Source organism: Anomaloglossus baeobatrachus, chromosome 10 (assembly GCF_048569485.1).
Source record: "Anomaloglossus baeobatrachus isolate aAnoBae1 chromosome 10, aAnoBae1.hap1, whole genome shotgun sequence".
Classification (NCBI taxonomy): Eukaryota; Metazoa; Chordata; class Amphibia; order Anura; family Aromobatidae; genus Anomaloglossus; species Anomaloglossus baeobatrachus.
Window position 1 is genome coordinate 156,960,002 of NC_134362.1, and position 20,312 is coordinate 156,980,313.

The 20,312-nt window shown below is 41.7% G+C and overlaps 1 protein-coding gene across 1 annotated transcript in view; it reads left to right on the top strand.

The window, feature by feature from the left end:
* NKD1 (NKD inhibitor of Wnt signaling pathway 1) overlaps positions 1-20,312 on the top strand; it is a 149,498-nt gene that overhangs the window by 105,063 nt on the left and 24,123 nt on the right. The window contains exons 5-6 of the mRNA XM_075326774.1: positions 6,568-6,671; positions 18,024-18,119. Of these exons, the coding sequence (XP_075182889.1) occupies positions 6,568-6,671; positions 18,024-18,119 (200 nt within the window). The remainder of the gene's footprint in view (positions 1-6,567; positions 6,672-18,023; positions 18,120-20,312) is intronic.

Sequence of the window (20,312 nt, forward strand, 5' to 3'; positions counted from 1 at the left end):
CTCCGCGAAATGCATAGTCTAACCACCCAATATACCTCATTCTGGCTCCGCAAAATGCATAGTCTAACCATCCAGTCTACCTTATTCTGGCTCCGCGAAACACATAGTCTAAAGACAACACCCAATTTACCTCATTCTGGCTCGTCTCTCTCCATTGTAGTACTCGAACAATTCCGCATTTTTTCTTCCTTTTCTGATTCCAGGGTTTAGTTTCGCTCCCAGTTACTTGAAACCGGCAGTCGGTGCAGCAGCAATTTAGTAGAAATATCTCTGCCTGTTTTACACAACTATCCGAGCAACACTCACAATCTGAGATGTGATCGTATTGATTCACACAGGGAGCGCTTTTCTTGTTTCTTTTTTCCATTACATAAAAGAAATGCAAGGTATCCCCCTGAAGACTGCGGTTAGGCAGCACTTATCACAGGATTTAATAATGCTTATTGAATCCATATTTCTCCATTGGATACTGAAGAAAAAATCTGGGGGTTGAATTGGGAGATTGTGTGCTTAAAAGGGGCTTTTCACCTCTCAAGACATTATTTTGTTTTACTTAAAAGGAAACTGTCAGCAGGTTTTTGCCACCTCATCTGAGAGCAGCATGATGTAGGCAAGGAGATTCTGAATCCAACGATATATCACTTAGATTACTGGCCGCAGCCATTCTTACACAATCAAAGAAGGGTGTGCCACCCACAACAGGGTCACAATAGAGATTGTGCATTGACTGTGAGGTGCCAATCAGAGGAGGGTGTGCCAGACTGCAGTGAACATGAGTTTCTAGTCCTGTAATGATAATCATAGGGCAATGAACCCTTTAATTTACATAAACAATTGCACACACTAATAAGAGAAGCACAGTTGCTCTTTGTTTTTTAGCTCTTAAAGCATGCTATCCTCACCTTACATAGGAAAAACCTGCTGACAGATTCCCTTTAAATGCATGCATTTGAGTCAAAAAAGTCATTTTGGCAAATTCAACTTTGATGAGGTCATACTGTCACTTCCCCACCGGAGTCCACTCCTGCGACTTCTGCTCCGATCGCCAGATGACGCCATGTTCCCACCATGGATAGTGCTGGTGATGGGAGAGGAGTCGGTGCCTGTGGCTCTGCGGAGCACAGGCTCCGCTCATCCACTAGGCTGGGTTTCCCTGGAAACTGTAGTACCACTGGCTGACTGTAGGTGGCCTGTGTCTTCCAGCTGAAGTTGCCAACATTCACCTGCAGCCAATGGGAAGACACCACACCCTTCTTTTTCCCCCTCCTGTCACATGACCACTGCCAGAGATAGTTCTGATCTCCTGGCTCCTGGTCCGCCCTATTCTATTTTGTGATTCCTGTGTGCTGACTTCTGTGTGTTTTCTGACTACTCTTCTGCCTACTGTTTTTGTACCTCGCTGCTCGATCTGGATTTGACCTCTGCTACGTTTTCTGATTACGCCCTTGTCTGCCGATTCTGTCCCTGTTCTGCTATTCCTGGTTTGACCCTGCCTGACGACTACTCTCATCGGACTGCAGCCTTTCACAGGTAGTGATCTCCAGGGCCCTGTGTAATTCCAAATCCCTATATAGGGGTTAAAGGGTTTCAGGATCTGGGGGTCCTGCTTGGTGAGTGGCTTCCCTCTAGTCTGTCCATTACATCCCACCTGAATCTGTTGATCCAGGCAGGCGTTACACATACGTCATCTGAGAATTGCTCAGAAAAAGAGATAAGACAGAAAGAAACTCTTCATTTGGACTCTCAGAAGGCGCTCGCTAGTGCATTTTCATTTAACCCATTCTCCAGCCAGCAATAAACCGTGCACCATAAAAGTTAGAGAAGCAAACGGTGCAAAATTTTTAATGAAATCCAATTGCACAAAATGAATTTTTGCTAAAAGTATATGCATTTAGGAAGAAGAAAAATGTCTTCAAAGGTGGACAACCTCATTAAGATGCTGTGGTCGGTTTTTGGGGATTTTTCATTATCCAGATGCCACTCTTTGCAGGGCTTCTCACATTGTTCCATCCCTGGTAAATGTAGAGCACCAGCATAAGGCATGAACTTCTCTAGAGTCAGCTGTGAGCCATGCCAGGATTGTGGTTGTTGGATTTATTTGACAATGTATCAGGTCTGAGGGCAATTAGGAGAAGTTGGTGAGCACCATATGGGATTACCAAAGGAAAAGAAGTAAAGTATACAGTACACATTAACATTGATATAAGTATAAAGAACAAACTTAGCAAAAGAGAAAACATAGACTAGTAAAATGGCACATCCAACAATTAGATTGAAGAAGTACACATCTTTATTAACAAACAGTAATTATAACACCACAAAATGCAGCCTCAAAGATAAAGCCAAAGTAAACAGTACATCACAATGATCGTTGAATAGGACAGAAGGTATGCCATCTGTAATGCTATCTCTAAAAGACCATAAGGGCAAAATAATACTTATATGTTTCGCTGATTGTCTAGCTTCCTCAGGAAGTCCGAGAGAAAATATTTCAGATACTAAAAATTACTGACCTTCTGGTTAAATCCAGCCACCTGACCATAAGAGCAAAACAATACTATGTTTCGCTGATTGTCTAGCTTCCTCAGGAAGTCCGAGAGAAAATATTTCAGATACTAAAAATTATTGATGTTCTGGTTAAATCCAGCCACCTGACCATAAGAACAAAACAATACTATGTTTCGCTGATTGTCTAGCTTCCTCAGGAGGTCCAACAGAAAGCATTTCAGATACTAAAAATTACTGACCTTCTGGTTAAAACCAAACCAGACAACTTTAGCTGTACCTTATCAGATCCCACTTCCAGGACAACCTATTTGAGGTCATGACCTTGGATGACTCAGCCAGTGACTTATATCGGCTTGCAGTTTTATACACCTCCCTCATAAGGTCAGACCTATCAGTATGACCCCTCCATCCAGGTCTTCAAGTGGGAACTCTGGATTACTTATGGCTTTCAAACTGCCCAACTGACATTAGTTTCAAACCCTATATAAATAACTATAAACAGTTGTGAGCACTACATTTATGCAGCCTTTGTTTATTCCTTAAGCAATGATTTGGACAAAAACTTCTATCACTGTGCCACTTTGTTCATTCTGTGTACATGGGCGGCACGGTGGATCAGTGGTTAGCACTGCAGTGTTGCTGCGCTGGGGTCCTGGATTCAATTCCCACCAAGGACAACATCTGCAAGGAGTTTGTATGTTCTCCCCGTGTTTGCATGGGTTTTTTCCGGTTTCCTCCCACACTCCAAAGACATACTGATAGGGAATTTAGATTGGGAGCCCCAATGGGAACAGTGTTGCCATTGTATGCAAAGCACTGTGGAATTAACAGTGCTATTATTATTTATTTATAATAATATTATATATATTGTTTTATATATATATATATATATATATATATATATATATAATATTATATATATATATATATTATATATTTTATATTATATATATTATATATTATATATTTTATATCATATATTATATATTATATTATATATATATATTATATATATCTATACATATATATATATATGTATATAGATATATATGTATATATATATATTATATTTATATACATATATATAGATATATATATAATATTTATTATATATAAATATATAAATGAATAAATATTATTATTATATTACATAGAAGAGGAAGGAGCATCTAGCTCCTCCCTTTGCCTTTAGTTCTTCCCTCCTCATAGAATCTCATCAGCACCAGCTGCCATCTCCTATCTCAGTAATGGGAAAGTTTCCACTGAATGCAGATTTTACATCAGAATTGAGAATTTTGATAATGACTGATTAATACTAGCACAAAAAGTAAAATTCTGAAAACATTAAATTATGATTTGGGAAATAGTGTGAATATTATTGGTATATTTCTTGCTATTAATAGTTAATATTTACTTCTTTATATGTCAGTTGCGTTATGTCTCCTGTAAGAATAATTAAGAATAATACGATCTAATATCCATATACGTATAATAATTGAAGTGAAGAGTGTCTGACGGTTCCATCCCTAAGTATTAGATTTGTCTTTGTTTCAAGTCAGCATGTAATTCGCATTAAAATATGCAGCGTTGGTGGATTCCACTGTTCCTCCAAAATTTTCACATCCTCACTGATCAAAAGCGAATCTTGCTGCTATTTGTACATAGAATCCAGTCTAAAGCTGATAAGATCCCACATCTTTTTATAGTTGGTGAAGGAGAGAGCGCTTTGATGTTTTCAGGGAGGGATAGAGGGGGGTAAGATTTTCCATACGGGTGTTTGGCTAACACAACAAACACTGTTTAAAAATGTAACTTTGCTTAATTAATTAGCGATTCTGTTTAATACCCCTCTGATCTCTGTCCAACAAGGTATTTTGAGCCTTGAGAAAAAGAACTTCAAAGTGCTGTTTAAGATGGTCTGAACAGGGGTGTTAACCTATTCATTGCTGGAAGAGTGCCAGCATCTTTATCAGGCGAACAATTAAGTTGTAAAGTCTTAAGGGCACTGGTTCATTGCACTCAATAAATGGTAGGTAGGAAGTCGCCCTATTCATTTGGTAGAGAACACGGACATATAATAAACAAATTATACTTTAATAATATTAATAGGCTTAATAATAAACCTGTATCTAACTGGTGATTACCATGCAAAGTAATATTTTTGTAAATGAGTACCGTTTTTTTCCAAAAATAAGGCACTGTCTTATATTTTTTTTGCACACCAAAAAAGCACTAGGGCTTATTTTTGGAGGCGGTCATATTCTTGGAGAAACACGGTTGGGGGGTAAGTTTACCCCCCAAAAAAGCAGACCCCCCCCCACTTCCCAGGAGACCCATACTTACCAGACCCGGACGTCTGCGTGGCTCCCAGGTCCTCCTGTGATCTCCGGTGGGTTCTGCACACCGTCATCCCCTGCTTCTGGCTGACACACTCAAACACAGCAGATCGCACACACACACACACACCACACATCACATCCAGCGCTTCCGGACGCAGGGAATGATGGGAGGAAGTCATGTGTGTCCGCAGGTCCTGTTGCGGCAGGTCCTTGCGCTCCACCGCACAGCCTCTCAGGATTCTGCCAGCAAGAAGAAATCGGTGTCACTGGATGTGGTGAGTATGTGTGCGATCCGATGTGTGTGTGATTCCATGTTTGGGTATGCGATCTGATTATGTGTGCAATCTGATTGTGTGTGTGATCTGGTTTTGTGTGTGATCCAATGTTTGTGTGTGTGATCCGATGTTTGTCTGTGTGATCCGATGTTTGTGTGGGAGATCTGATTATGTGTGTGTGTGTGTGTGTGTGTGTGTGAGATCTGATATGTGCGGGGGTGCGATCACTGCAGGTCCTCTGCTCGGCATCTGGGGAGTATGATTACGGGGTGTCCGTTGTCTATAATGAAGTGTCCTGCAGTATCGGTAACTTTTTAAGCTGCACGGACACTTTATTGTTGATCCGCGACTAGGGCTTATTTTTGGGGTAGGGCTTATATTTAAGCTTTGCTCTGAAAATGCTGAAAATCCCTGCTAGGGCTTATTTTTGGAAAAACACGGTATTTTTGTGCGGAAGATAAAGGGTTTTATTTGTGCCAGGGCAAATCCTCCGAATCTTAGGGTTCCGTCACACTTTAGCGATGCTCCAGCGATCCCATCAGCGATCTGACCTGGTCAGGATCGCTGGTGCGTCACTACATGGTTGCTCATGAGCTGTCAATCAGGCAGATCTCACGAGTGACCAGCCCCCAGCGACACGTGGAAGCGATATGCGCTTGGTAACTAAGGTAAATATCGGGTAACCATGCACTTGGTTCACCGATATTTACCTTGGTTACCAGCGCACACCGCTTAGCACTGGCTCCCTGCACTCGTAGCCAGAGTAGACTTCGGGTTAATAAGCAAACCGCTTTGCTTATTTACCCGATGTGTACTCCGTCTACGTGTGCAGGGAGTCGGCACTGGCAGCCTGAGAGCGGCAGACGCTAGTAACCAAGGTAAATATCGGGTAACCAAGCAAAGCACTTCGCTTGGTTACCTGATATTTACCTTGGTTACAGCTTACCGCAGGCTGCCAGACGCCGGCTCCCTGCTCCCTGCACATTCAGATCGTTGCTCTCTCGCTGTCAAACACAGCGATGTGTGCTTCACAGCGGGAGAGCAATGTCCAAAAAATGAACCAGAGCAGTATGTAACGATCAGCGACTTCACAGCAGGGGCCAGATCGCTGCTCAGTGTCACACACAGCGAAATCGCTAATGAGGTCACTGGTGCGTCACAAAAAACGTGACTCAGAAGCGTTCTCGCTATGTGAGAAGTACTCCTTATAATAAGCAGATATCTGGGGGGTTTATCCAATCCAAACTGCTTAGTTGACAATTTTGGCACCTACTTGAAATATTATCTCTATAAGGAGATTCTCCATTTTGCTAGAGATAAGTTTAACTTTTAAAGTAGGGAACAATTACTTTACGCAGGTCATAAGAAACATACTTGTCCAATATATCTGCTTTTATCATTGATTGATAAACTTGAACTTGATTTTTTTCCCCTATGTTTTGCAGTTGCTCTCCCTCCTGAGAAAAGTGAGGGTCTTTTTTCATGTGAAGACAAGAAAGCAGGAGACAAAGACACAGACGGACGGGCAAAGAAACAGTTAAAATTTGAAGTATGTTCTTAATCATTATCACTTGCAATGACAAGATCTTTTGTTTGTTTCCCAGACACTTTTCATGCAGACATGAAAGAAAAAGAGAACATTGCTATTGTTTTAAGCAACTGCCTTATGTTTTCAGTAAGGTGACTACAATATGACGTTTAGCACTATTTTCCCATTTTCTATCACTCTGCTCTCCACTCTCCCATTTTCTATCACTCTACTCTCCACTTTCCCGTTTTCTATCACTCTACTCTCCACTTTCCCGTTTTCTATCACTCTACTCTCCACTTTCCCGTTTTCTATCACTCTGCTCTCCACTTTCCCGTTTTCTATCACTCTGCTCTCCACTTACCCGTTTTCTATCACTCTGTTCTCCACTTTCCCATTTTCTATCACTCTGTTCTCCACTTTCCCGTTTTCTATTACTCTGCTCTCCACTTATCCGTTTTCTATCACTCTGCTCTCCACTTACCTGTTTTCTATCACTCTGCTCTCCACTTTCCTGTTTTCTATCACTCTGCTCTCCACTTACCCGTTTTCTATCACTCTGCTCTCCACCTTCCCATTTGCTATCACTCTGCTCTCCACCTTCCCATTTGCTATCACTCTGCTGTCCACTTTCCCATTTTCTATCAGCCTGCTCTCCACTTTCCCATTTTCTATCAGCCTGCTCTCCACTTTCCCATTTTCTATCAGTCTGCTCTCCACTTTCCCATTTTCTATCAGTCTGCTCTCCACTCTGCTCCCCACTTTTTTATCACTCTGCTCTCTTTTCTGCTCTCCACCTTCCCATGTTCTATCACTCTGCTCTCCGCTCTCCCATTTGTTATCACTCTGCTCTCCACTTTCCCATTTTCTATCAGTCTGCTCTCCATGTTCCCATTTTTTATCACTCTGCTCTCCGCGTTCCCATTTTTTATCACTCTGATTTCCACTTTCCCACTTTACATAACTCTGCTTTCCACTCTGCTCCCCACTTTCCCATTTTACATCACTCTGCTTTCCACTCTGCTCCCCACTTTCCCGTTTTCTATCGCTCTGTTTTCCAGTGTCCCATTTTCTATCACTCTGCTCTCCACGTTCCCATTTACTATCACTCTGCTGTCAACTTTCCCATTTTCTAGCACTTTGCTCTCCACTTTCCCATTTTCTAGCACTCTGCTTTCCACTCTGCTCCCCACTTTCCTGTTTTCTATCACTCTGTTCTCTACTTTCCCATTTTCTATCACTCTGTTCTCCACTTTCCCATTTTCTATCACTCTGTTCTCCACTTTCCCATTTTCTATCACTCTCCTCTCCACTTTCCCGTTTTTTATCACTCTGCTCTCCACTTACCCGTTTTCTATCACTCTGCTCTCCACATTCCCATTTTCTATTACTCTACTCTCCGCTCTCCCATTTGTTATCACTCTGCTCTCCACTTTCCCATTTTCTATCAGTCTGCTCTCCATGTTCCCATTTTTTATCACTCTGCTCTCCGCAGTCCCATTTTTTATCACTCTGCTCTCCACTTACCCATTTTCTATCACTCTGCTTTCCTCTCTGCTCTCCACTTTCCCATTTTCCATCACTCTGCTTTCCACTTTGCTCCCCACTTTCCCGTTTTCTATCGCTCTGTTTTCCAGTGTCCCGTTTTCTATCACTCTGCTCTCCACGTTCCCATTTACTATCACTCTGCTGTCAACTTTCCCATTTTCTAGCACTTTGCTCTCCACTCTCCCATTTTTTAGCACTCTGCTTTCCACTCTGCTCCCCACTTTCCTGTTTTCTATCACTCTGTTCTCCACTTTCCCATTTTCTATCACTCTGTTCTCCACTTTCCCATTTTCTATCACTCTGTTCTCCACTTTCCCATTTTATATCACTCTGTTCTCCACTTTCCCATTTTATATCACTCTGCTCTCCACTTACCCATTTTCTATCACTCTGCTTTCCACTTTGCTCCCCACTTTCCCGTTTTCTATCGCTCTGTTTTCCAGTGTCCCATTTTCTATCACTCTGCTCTCCACGTTCCCATTTACTATCACTCTGCTGCCAACTTTCCCATTTTCTAGCACTTTGCTCTCCACTTTCCCATTTTCTAGCACTCTGCTTTCCACTCTGCTCCCCACTTTCCTGTTTTCTATCACTCTGTTCTCTACTTTCCCATTTTCTATCACTCTGTTCTCCACTTTCCCATTTTCTATCACTCTGTTCTCCACTTTCCCATTTTCTATCACTCTCCTCTCCACTTTCCCGTTTTTTATCACTCTGCTCTCCACTTACCCGTTTTCTATCACTCTGCTCTCCACATTCCCATTTTCTATTACTCTGCTCTCCGCTCTCCCATTTGTTATCACTCTGCTCTCCACTTTCCCATTTTCTATCAGTCTGCTCTCCATGTTCCACTTTTTTTATCACTCTGCTCTCCGCATTCCCATTTTTTATCACTCTGCTCTCCACTTACCCATTTTCTATCACTCTGCTTTCCTCTCTGCTCTCCACTTTCCCATTTTCCATCACTCTGCTTTCCACTTTGCTCCCCACTTTCCCGTTTTCTATCGCTCTGTTTTCCAGTGTCCCGTTTTCTATCACTCTGCTCTCCACGTTCCCATTTACTATCACTCTGCTGTCAACTTTCCCATTTTCTAGCACTTTGCTCTCCACTCTCCCATTTTTTAGCACTCTGCTTTCCACTCTGCTCCCCACTTTCCTGTTTTCTATCACTCTGTTCTCCACTTTCCCATTTTCTATCACTCTGTTCTCCACTTTCCCATTTTCTATCACTCTGTTCTCCACTTTCCCATTTTATATCACTCTGTTCTCCACTTTCCCATTTTATATCCCTTTGCTTTCCATTCTGCACCTCCGCTCTCCCATTTTTTATCACTGTACTCTCTACTTTCCCATTTTCTACCACTAAGCTCTCCACTTTCCAATTTCTATCCCTGTGCTCTCCACTTGGCTTTAGACTCAGCCAATCTCACCACCCTCATCACATCACCATCCCACAATCCAAAATTACTCTTTGAAAATGGTCCATTCCTTCAGGGATCCCAAAAGTACAGGACCCCATCACCAACCTCAGTGCTGATGATTTGGCCACTTATTTAGAAGAAAAGATCAACTACATCGTTCAGGACATTTTGGCCCAATCCCCTCAAAGCCTTGTTCCCCTTCCCTCCCACACCTCTAGTTCACTTTCCTTCTTTGAACCTTTCACAGAAGTTGCCTCGCTTCTTATCAACCTACAACCCGCACCAATGACTATATTCTCTAACATCTCCTCCATTCTCTCTCCCCAGCTTTCACTGTCAAAAGTCTTCTGCTATTATTACATCCTCATTTAAACATGATGTTGTAAGTCATTTCATAAATAAAAAACATCCTTCAACCAGAACTGAGCCGCTAACTACATACCTGTCTCTAATCTCCCCTTCATCTCTAAACTCCTGGAACACTTGGTCCACTCCTGTCTCTTCTGCCATCTCTCAGAGAACTCTTTTCTACAATCTGATTTCCATTCTTTACACTCTACTGAGACTGCCCTTAGTAAAGTCTCCAATGAGTAATGATCTACTAACAGCTAAATCTAATGATCAATACGCCCTGCTGATTCTCCTGGATCTCTCTGCTGCATTTGACACTGTGGATCACCAGCTCCTCCTCACTATGCTGCGCTCTTTTGGCCTCAAGGACACCGTGCTCTCCTGGTTCTCCTTCTACCTCTCTGACCATGTCTTCACTGTATCTTTTGCCTACTCCTCTTCCTCTCCTCTACCTCTTATGTCAGGACTCAGGTCTTAGACCCCACCTCTTCTCTCTATACACTGCCCCATTGGACAAACCATCAGCTGGTTTGGTTTCTAGTACCATCTCTACGCTGATGACACCCAATTATAAACAAACCCTGACATCACCCCCACCCTAATACAGAATACCAGGAATGGTCTGTCTGATGTCTCTAACACAATGTTCTCCCTCTATCTGACACTGAATCTCTCCAAAAACTGAACTTCTCTTGCTTTCTCCCTCTACTAACGACCTATACCTAATATTGCAATTTCCTTGGGTGATTCAACCATAAATTTGAAGCAGCACGCTTGCTGTCTTGGGGTCATATTTGATACAGATCTTTCCTTTATTCCCTATAACCAATCACTCACTCGCTCATGTAACGTACAACTTAACATGAATCCAATCTTCTAATTTAATGTTACTGTTATCTTGTGCCAGTCATTGCACTGGTTGCCCATTTTCTACAGAGCACAATATAAATTTGTCTCCCTCACCACTGTCACTAACATATCATCTATGTACCTATCACTCTACCCTTGTTCTTTGTCCTGCAACTGATCTTAGACTAATATGTTCCAAGATACAAACCTCGCACCTCCGTCTCCAAGTCTTCTCTCCTGCTACCCAGGTTTTCTGGAATGTACTACCCTGGATGATCTGATTAATACAAAGCCCCCCACATCTTTTAACATGCCCTAAAACACATCTCTTTAGACAGGCACCTCACTTCACTAATCTAATATTTCCCTGTTTCCTCTTCTTGATTGTTCCACAGAATCTGGTCTTTCCAATTCATCCGTCTCTACATCCTTCATGCACCCAATAGCACTTGATAATTGTACTTAGACAGATCCTGGCTGATGACGGCTCATGCAGCTTTTTAAGATAATTCCTATTTATTATAATGATGGCTGGACCATACATGACAAGTATTTTTGAGCTTTGTGTCCCCCCATTTTGTAAGGTCGTGAGCAGGGCTCTCACTCCTCCTGTAACTGTTGAACTATGTGTTACTCTGTAATGTCTTTATTATCTGCACATGTTCTCAATTGTAAAGTGCTGCGGTATATGTTGGCACTATATAAATAAAATAATTAATATTGTTATCAGTTAAGATCTGCTGCAATAGTGGCCCATGCTCTTAAAAACCCAATGAAACCATGAGTTATAACCTCATTTTCATATAAATGGGTACTTTGGGTTGGTCTCATATTGGTCAACCCCTGTCCAACTGCACTATTAAGGGATATAGAGATCATTAAAGAAGTCACCCTTTGAGAACTTCCTCTATGAGCCAGAACAAAAGATCTGATCTGCTCTGAGTGGCCATTATATGATACTAAATTTCCACTTTAACCTTTTCCTATTCAATACAATTTTCTGTTTCACCCATTGAAAACCTATTATAGGTCATCATCAGTTATATTTATTCCAGCGTTTGGTAGTGAAAACGGAATCTGCTCAAACCCATTGGCAGAAGACGACAGTAAAATGCGTATGAAATATTGATGTCCCCTGCTATAGTCCGGGGAGGACTCAAGATAGGAAAAGGTTAATGGTTACAGCAGGAAAATTCATTGCCACAAATAGCATTTACATTGTGACTGTCCTGTCTCCAACTGATAAAATTTACTATGGCTAAAGTATATATAGTATAAGTATATATATAAAGTATATATAAAGTTAGTATTCCACTTAACTATCATTCACAGTTAATGGTTCCCACTTTCCCCAATTTCATATTCTACGTAGGATTAACCTTTCAGTCCTCGCTGTTTTTCAAACCATGCTTCCAAGTTCTCCTCAAAAACATGTCTTGAATCTGCTTTTTTCTCAAATATGAGTCAATAAAAATGCTAGGTTAAGTGCGTGGTTTCATTACCTCTACCTAGCTAGACTACTGCAGTATGCCTTACTGTGACCTCCCATCTTCTTACGGCCCTAAAATCCACCCCCTCCCAGTAACCTCTCCCCTCATTTCTTCTCTCCTTATCCTCTATTGACCAGAAAATGAAATTCAAATTATTATCAATGAGTTACAAGGTCATCCATACGTCTCTGACCTTGCTTCTTGATACCTCACCCAATATAACCCCTTGTCCTCATGAGATCTCTTTCCTTGTCTTTTGTTTGCCCCATGAAAACCCTTCCCAAGACTACTCCCTTGCAGCCTCTTATTCAGGGTCTTGCCATCCCAACATCCCCCTATTTCTTATCTATGAACCCTTCAAAAGTGGCCTGAAAACTCATGATAATCCTACAACCTCAAATAACCCTGCGTTTGGCCCACTAGTATTTCAGCAGCTTTTACGCACACTCTTTGTCTTCTTCCCCTTCTTTTGTAGAGTGTAGGTCCTCATGGGCAGGGTAATTATTCCTTTTGTTTGTCCCTTTTAATACAACACCATGATATCAATGATGCTTTATAAATAAATAACATTTACTCCTCCTGCTCCTTATCCCATGTTATTTACCCCTTGTTTTTATATATATATATATATATATATATATATATATATATATATATATATATATTAGTTGTAGTACCCGGGCGTTGCCCGGGATAGTAACTGTCTCTCTGTCTCTCTCCCAGTCTCTGTCTGTGTGTCGCTGTCTGTCTGTCTATGTCTTTATTTGTCTGTGTCTATGTCCCTGTCTGTATGTTTCTATCTCTGTCTGTATTTGTATCAGTCTGTCTCCATCTCTGTGTCTGTCTGTCTCTATCTCTGTCTCTATGTCTGTGTCTGTCTGTCTCTCTCTTTCCCCGTCTGTCTCTATCCCCGTATGCCTTTGTCTGTCTCTTTCCCCATCTGTCTCTTTCCAGGTCTGTCTCTTTCCAGGTCTGTCTCTTTCCCCGTCTGTCTCTTTCCCCATCTGTCTCTTTCCAGGTCTGTCTCTTTCCAGGTCTGTCTCTTTCCCCGTCTGTCTCCTTCCAGGTCTGTCTCTTTGCCCGTCTGTCTCTGTCTGTGTCTCTGTCTGTCTTTTTCTGTCTCTCTCTCCGTCTCCCCACCAACATCATATTACCTCACACATAAGCTTCTTATACTAGCAGTTTATTTTGTTCCTATAGCAACCACTGACAGTTGTTATTAATAGCCTGTAACTCCCTGCATTCAGTTTAATGAAGGCAGGATTTTGGAGAGTAACTGTAAAGCGCGGGGTTAAATTTTCTCGTCAAAACATAGTCTATGACGTTCCCTGGGTCACATGGGGCATCTGTGCAAAATTTCGTGATTTGCAACGGTACAAATTCCTTTAGCAGACACACACACATATACATACACACATATATACACTGAGCTTTATATATTAGATATAAACAACCTGGACTAAATGACACTAAATAATAAGAAGAGGAGAGGCACATGTATCGTAAAAATTGCATTACTAATTTTCAAATTATGGGAAATTCTGTGTTTAGAATGTTGAATGTATTCCGTTCCTGCGCACAGTTATAAGGCAGCAGAGGAGAATATTTGGTGCTTCGGTGTGCAGCACATTTACAGATTCTAGCGCAGACATCATGTTAATGCTTTTGGTGTCCCCCTGATAGTATAAAGCAGAGCTTTTTTCAGACACTTTTTATCTCTGATCCAGACCTCCTCCTCTTGCTCCTGTTTTACCTTCTCACAGAGAATCAGCCTAGTTGCGAGTACCATGTAATGTGAGACTGGTACCGTTTGCAATATCTCAGGCTGGCTTATTACAGTCAGGAGGCTTTGAACTCAGTAGGGGACACAGACTCTTTAGAACTGCCAGAGGGAATGGATTTCAGTCAGCAAATCTAGCAGGTAACTGGGCTGCACACAACCGTGGGCTATTTTTGTGCAGTTTACTTTGCCCAGTTTAACTTGATGTATTTTAAGCACCCATTTACCGTCTCTATCCAGAACAATATAAATTGCTAACTGGCTACTATTCCGTGCTGCTTGTGTTATTTGTATGTGTGAAAGTATGGGGTCAGTCTATGTGTCCAAATGTGTTGGACATTAACCCATTTTATTATGCCATTAAGGAGCACCTTCAGTTTGTGATCTATACATTATTGTAATCCTTACAACAATGACCAGTGTGAATTTAAAATGATGCAAAAAGGGTTAATGCCACCCTGCAGTGAATGAAAGGAAATTCCAATAGAAGTGTGCTGATGATTTTATTGACAACGCGTTTCGGAGATATTAATCTCCTTCATCAGGTGGTTTTGACCTGATGAAGGAGATGCGTATATCCGAAACACGTTGTCAATAAAATCATCATCGTTCTTCTCATTGAGTTTCCTCTCATTCATGGTAGCGCAGCATTAACCCTTTGTGCACCATTTTGAATTCACCTTCAGCAGCTGTGTTTTACATCCTATCCAAGTGGTTGTGACCATCACAACCCCTCAAGGTGAGCCTCTCTCAGTGCGTTAACCTATTTTTTTGGCCAGGATAAGACCCTATTTGCACTCCCTGTCTTCCAGCCTATTTTCAGATAACAATGACCGGAGTGTGACTCTTCCTGGATGTCGTGATTTTTTTTCTATATAGTTCCTTTTAGTTAAGGGGGTTTTCCAGCTTCAGAAACCCCTGTTTCCCAGGTTGCAGTTTAAAAAAAATGCTGCTTTTTACTTGCCATTCCCAGGTTGAGCCCTGAGCCCCCACTGATACCCCAATGTCTATTATTGTCTGCGGTACTGGCGTCACATTAACAATGCTATAGCCAATTACTGAGCTGTGCTGCTGGTTGTCTGCAGCGCTGTCGATGTAACATAAGCGCATCAAACAATTACAGACATCGAGAGGACACAGTGCTGGACCCAGGAAGGGTGAGTAAAGCATTAATTGTTTGCTCTTTAAAACAAACTGCAGCTGGGGGAGAGTGGTTTTCCAAAAGCAGAAAACGCTTTTGATAACATTTGATATACGATATACAAGAAACATCTTTGATACAACCCTCAAATTGAAAAATAGTCTTTTCAGTATAAGATGATCAGTTTTCATAGTCTATGGTAGAAATCCAAATCTGTCATAGAAAATTTGGTATGGGTAAAGAAGGAGGTCTTCTCAAAAAGGGGGTCTTTTGGAGAAGCTTGTGAATTGCAGTTTAACAAATTCCAGCATGATGAATCTATGTAGAAAAAACAAAAAGCCAGCACCAAATGTGCACTACAGCACTAAACATTCCAAACTGTACTTATTTTAAAAATTTTGAGATTTTTGGCAAAAAATTGCAATTTCTTGAGCTGCTTCGCCACGTCACGGCAAATCTCATTTGAAGCAGTCCTACACTAAAATATTTTTATAAAATGTGCCATACGGCCTCACATATGAATAGTAGAACTGCTCTTAGCAGCACTCACCTGGTCTATTTCAATCCCGTACCCATGACTGAGTCATGGCTGTGGGCGGGACAGGTCCAAGCAAATGCTGCATGAAGTAAATAGCCTGTGGACAAAGCCTGATGACTTAATGTGAACAGTCACCAACCGCCAAAATCCAGACAGATGGAATACATCCCAAATTGGGGTGCATAGCAAGGTGGAGGTCACCCACCGACCAATTCAATGAAGAAAAAACAAAAAGCCAGCACCAAATGTGCACTACAGCACTAAACATTCCAAACTGTACTTATTTTAAAAATTTTGAGATTTTTGGCAAAAAATTGCAATTTCTTGAGCTGCTTCGCCACGTCACGGCAAATCTCATTTGAAGCAGTCCTACACTAAAATATTTTTATAAAATGTGCCATACGGCCTCACATATGAATAGTAGAACTGCTCTTAGCAGCACTCACCTGGTCTATTTCAATCCCGTACCCATGACTGAGTCATGGCTGTGGGCGGGACAGGTCCAAGCAAATGCTGCATGAAGTAAATAGCCTGTGGACAAAGCCTGATGACTTAATGTGAACAGTCACCAACCGCCAAAATCCAGACAGATGGAATACATCCCAAATTGGGGTGCATAGCAAGGTGGAGGTCACCCACCGACCAATTCAATGAAGAAAAAACAAAAAGCCAGCACCAAATGTGCACTACAGCACTAAACATTCCAAACTGTACTTATTTTAAAAATTTTGAGATTTTTGGCAAAAAATTGCAATTTCTTGAGCTGCTTCGCCACGTCACGGCAAATCTCATTTGAAGCAGTCCTACACTAAAATATTTTTATAAAATGTGCCATACGGCCTCACATATGAATAGTAGAACTGCTCTTAGCAGCACTCACCTGGTCTATTTCAATCCCGTACCCATGACTGAGTCATGGCTGTGGGCGGGACAGGTCCAAGCAAATACTGCATGAAGTAAATAGCCTGTGGACAAAGCCTGATGACTTAATGTGAACAGTCACCAACCGCCAAAATCCAGACAGATGGAATACATCCCAAATTGGGGTGCATAGCAAGGTGGAGGTCACCCACCGACCAATTCAATGAAGAAAAAACAAAAAGCCAGCACCAAATGTGCACTACAGCACTAAACATTCCAAACTGTACTTATTTTAAAAATTTTGAGATTTTTGGCAAAAAATTGCAATTTCTTGAGCTGCTTCGCCACGTCACGGCAAATCTCATTTGAAGCAGTCCTACACTAAAATATTTTTATAAAATGTGCCATACGGCACAAAAAAAAAAAAAAAAAAAAAAATTTTTATAATGCAGTTTGGAATATTTGATGCCTTAGTGCACATTGGTGCTGGCTCTTTGTTGTTTCTATGATGAATCTATGTGTTGGTATTACTGAGGCCCTTTATGCATAATACTAATAGCTTTTGCTTTCTTTTGGTACATACTACTAGAGATGAGCGAACATAAGGTTCGGTGTTCGTACCAAACACAGACTTTACAAAAAAAAACAAAAAATAAAAAAGTTTGAGTGCCTATATGCTCGGTGCTCACCCCAATGTGAACCGCTTGCATTGTTTGATTGGCTCGCACTGGGGGGTAACAACAGCGTTATCAGATTGAGTGTGCACCAAACAAAAAAATTACAAAACTCCACCCATCCGCCCCCGGAAGTGATCTGTTTATGACTGGCTGCATGTGACAGAGACCCGAACTGCCCAATTAGTGACTTCCATTGGGGTTCAGGTCAAGACAGGGTCCTGAACCGAACTTTATCTAAAGTTCGACTAAAGCCGCTGAACCGAATTTCCACTGGTCCGCTCATCTGATCACACTACATCCAATAACGCTGATTATACCCTCAATGACAGCCATTAAAACACTGCAAGCGGTTTGCCCTGGGCTGAGCAGCGAATGTACCCGAGCACAGTGATGCTCACTTCAGTGGTTTGCATACGTAAAGCACTGGAACTCCGAACTCGAACATTGATCTTTTTTATAAAGTCCGTGTTCTCTACAAATACTGAAGTTTCCAGTTTGGTCCACTCATACCTAAACAGGATCCTGTCAAGTATATGCCTAAGCCGTCTGTCACTTAGATGCCCTGTAATTATTTTTTTTCCAAGATCCAATAATTTAGTTTTCAACTGATACTAAAATATACAGTAAAGCATTCTATATCATCTCTATCATATACTGTATGTAACATATATAGCATAAAATATTCAGACCCTTGTGTAAACATATTACATTTCTTAGGAACTTCAGTGTGATGTTTCCGTGGAAGAAGATAACCGTCAAGAGTGGACATTCACCCTGTACGACTTCGACAACAGCGGACGAGTAACAAGAGAGGTATATTCCCTTATTTACATTTTTACACTTGGTATGGAATGAGAAGAAACCTTATTTAAGGCCCCGTTACACGCAACGACATCGCTAACGAGATATCGCTGGGGTCACGGAATTTGTGACACACATCCAGCGTCGTTAGCGACGTTGTTGCGTGTGACACCTACTGGCGACCGCTAATGATCCAAAAAGCTGCAAAAATCGTTGATTGTTGACACGTCGTTCCTTTCCAAAAAAGTGTTGATCTTTTAGGATGCAGGTTGTTCGTCGTTCCTGAGGCAGCACACATCACTACGTGTGACACCCCGGGAACGACAAACAACAGCGTTCCTGCGTCCTCCGGCAACGACGTGGGAGTGACGTTAATGTGGCTGCTCTCCGCCCCTCAGCTTCTATTGTTGGCCCGCTGTGTAACGTCGCTGTGACGCCGCACGAACCTCCCCTTAATAAAGAGTTTGTTCGGCGGCCACAGCGACGTCGTTAGGAAGGTATGGGCGTGTGACGCGTACTAGCGTTATTGTTCACCACGGGATTTGCCCGTGACGCACGCACGACGGGGGCGGGTGCGATCGCTAACGACATCGCTAGCGATGTTGCAGCGTGTAAAGCGGCCTTTAGACCAGCACATGTTGCACAACTCTACATCCGCATGGGATTGGGCAGTGAAAGAAATGTGTAACTCGGAAGGCACTAGACATTTCCATCTAATATATTCATTATTGCATGGCGATGACGTCACTATTTCATGAGTATGACTTTATTGGCTTTCGTAAAAGAGAATGGAATGACTAAAAGGTCGTCAACATTTTTGCCTACAAGAATGCTGTCATGCATAATAGTAATGACCCTAAGGGTGACCCTGTAATGTCAGTACTTCTGATGGTATAGTATTTCCCACTGCCTATGAAATGCCTCATTACTGGATGACACATTCCATGACTCTATTGCCAAGTCGGTGTGGGACCCACCCCGCTTCTGATGGCTTTGATGAGCCGTTCACTCCTCTCTTTGTGCGTGTGTAAAGATAACGGCATGTCTTTAATACTCCTGTTGAAAAGAATTAGCTAATAGAGTGTTTTCCTCCATTGACAGTCCAATTTATTTTGCACTTGAGTTCTGTTTCTACAACTGACAGGCTGCCCTGTAATTATCTGCGTAGGAAATATGGCTAATCGGACTCGGATAATTGAACTAATGTTTTGTGATCTATGAAGTGTTCTAAAAGTGGATGAGGTTTAAAAGGCATAGATCACCTTCATCCGCTGCTGACTTTATTAACCACTTCCTCTTTCGCTGTAGTACACTTGTCCCTTTAGTGTTTATTAAACAAGAATTCTTTTTAGGCTTCAAATTCCAAAACTCTTTAAAAAAAAATAAGAAAAAAAGCATAAGGTTATTTGCACACAGCGTTCTTTTTTGTTGGGCGAAACCAATATGTTTTTTAGGAGGAAGACGCTTCGGGAAACGCTGGTATTTTTTATTCCTTTTTTAACAGTTTTTGGTGGCTTCATTGCGGTTGTTAGTCTTTTTGAGCTTTTTATTCAACATTTTCCATTTTATTTTCCAATGCTTTTTTTTTTTTTTTTGTTTTTTTTGGGGGGTGTTTTAAATTTCCATTCAACAATGAAGAAACTGCTAGCAGTTTAACAAGCAAAAATGCTAGCAAAATACTCAAAATGGCTCCAGAGCATCTACTTGTTATCTTTCGATCATTCCCATTGACTTGCATTGTAAAGTATAGAGCATCTTCAAATTGGAAAACATCTGAACAAGTGTCAGGTCATTTCTATTGGCTGCTTTGTGTCTTTGGAAACCCAAAGCTCAAAAGTCTGAACATCGGTCCGCTATGCGGTCATGTCCCTCCACACTGGTATGCCGGCGTGGAAAAGAGCCACGTGTGTATGGCGCACTCACGACCCCTTCTTTCCCACAATCCTGGGTCGCGCTGATTCAGCCCTCGACCCCAGGACTGCTCTCCCCTGCGTCCTCTTCCATCTAACTAACGTTCTACATTCTGCTCCCACTAACTAGACTCCACCCCCCACTGCTTCTACCAGAGGAAATAGCTTAATTGCACTAGGCCCTAACCAAGGACTGGTGGAGTGTTGCTAAGTAGAGTGTCTGTATTTGTGTGTATAACGATTTGTGACCTCCTCCTTACCCGGAAATGGGATATCACACCTCTGTGCAGTACCT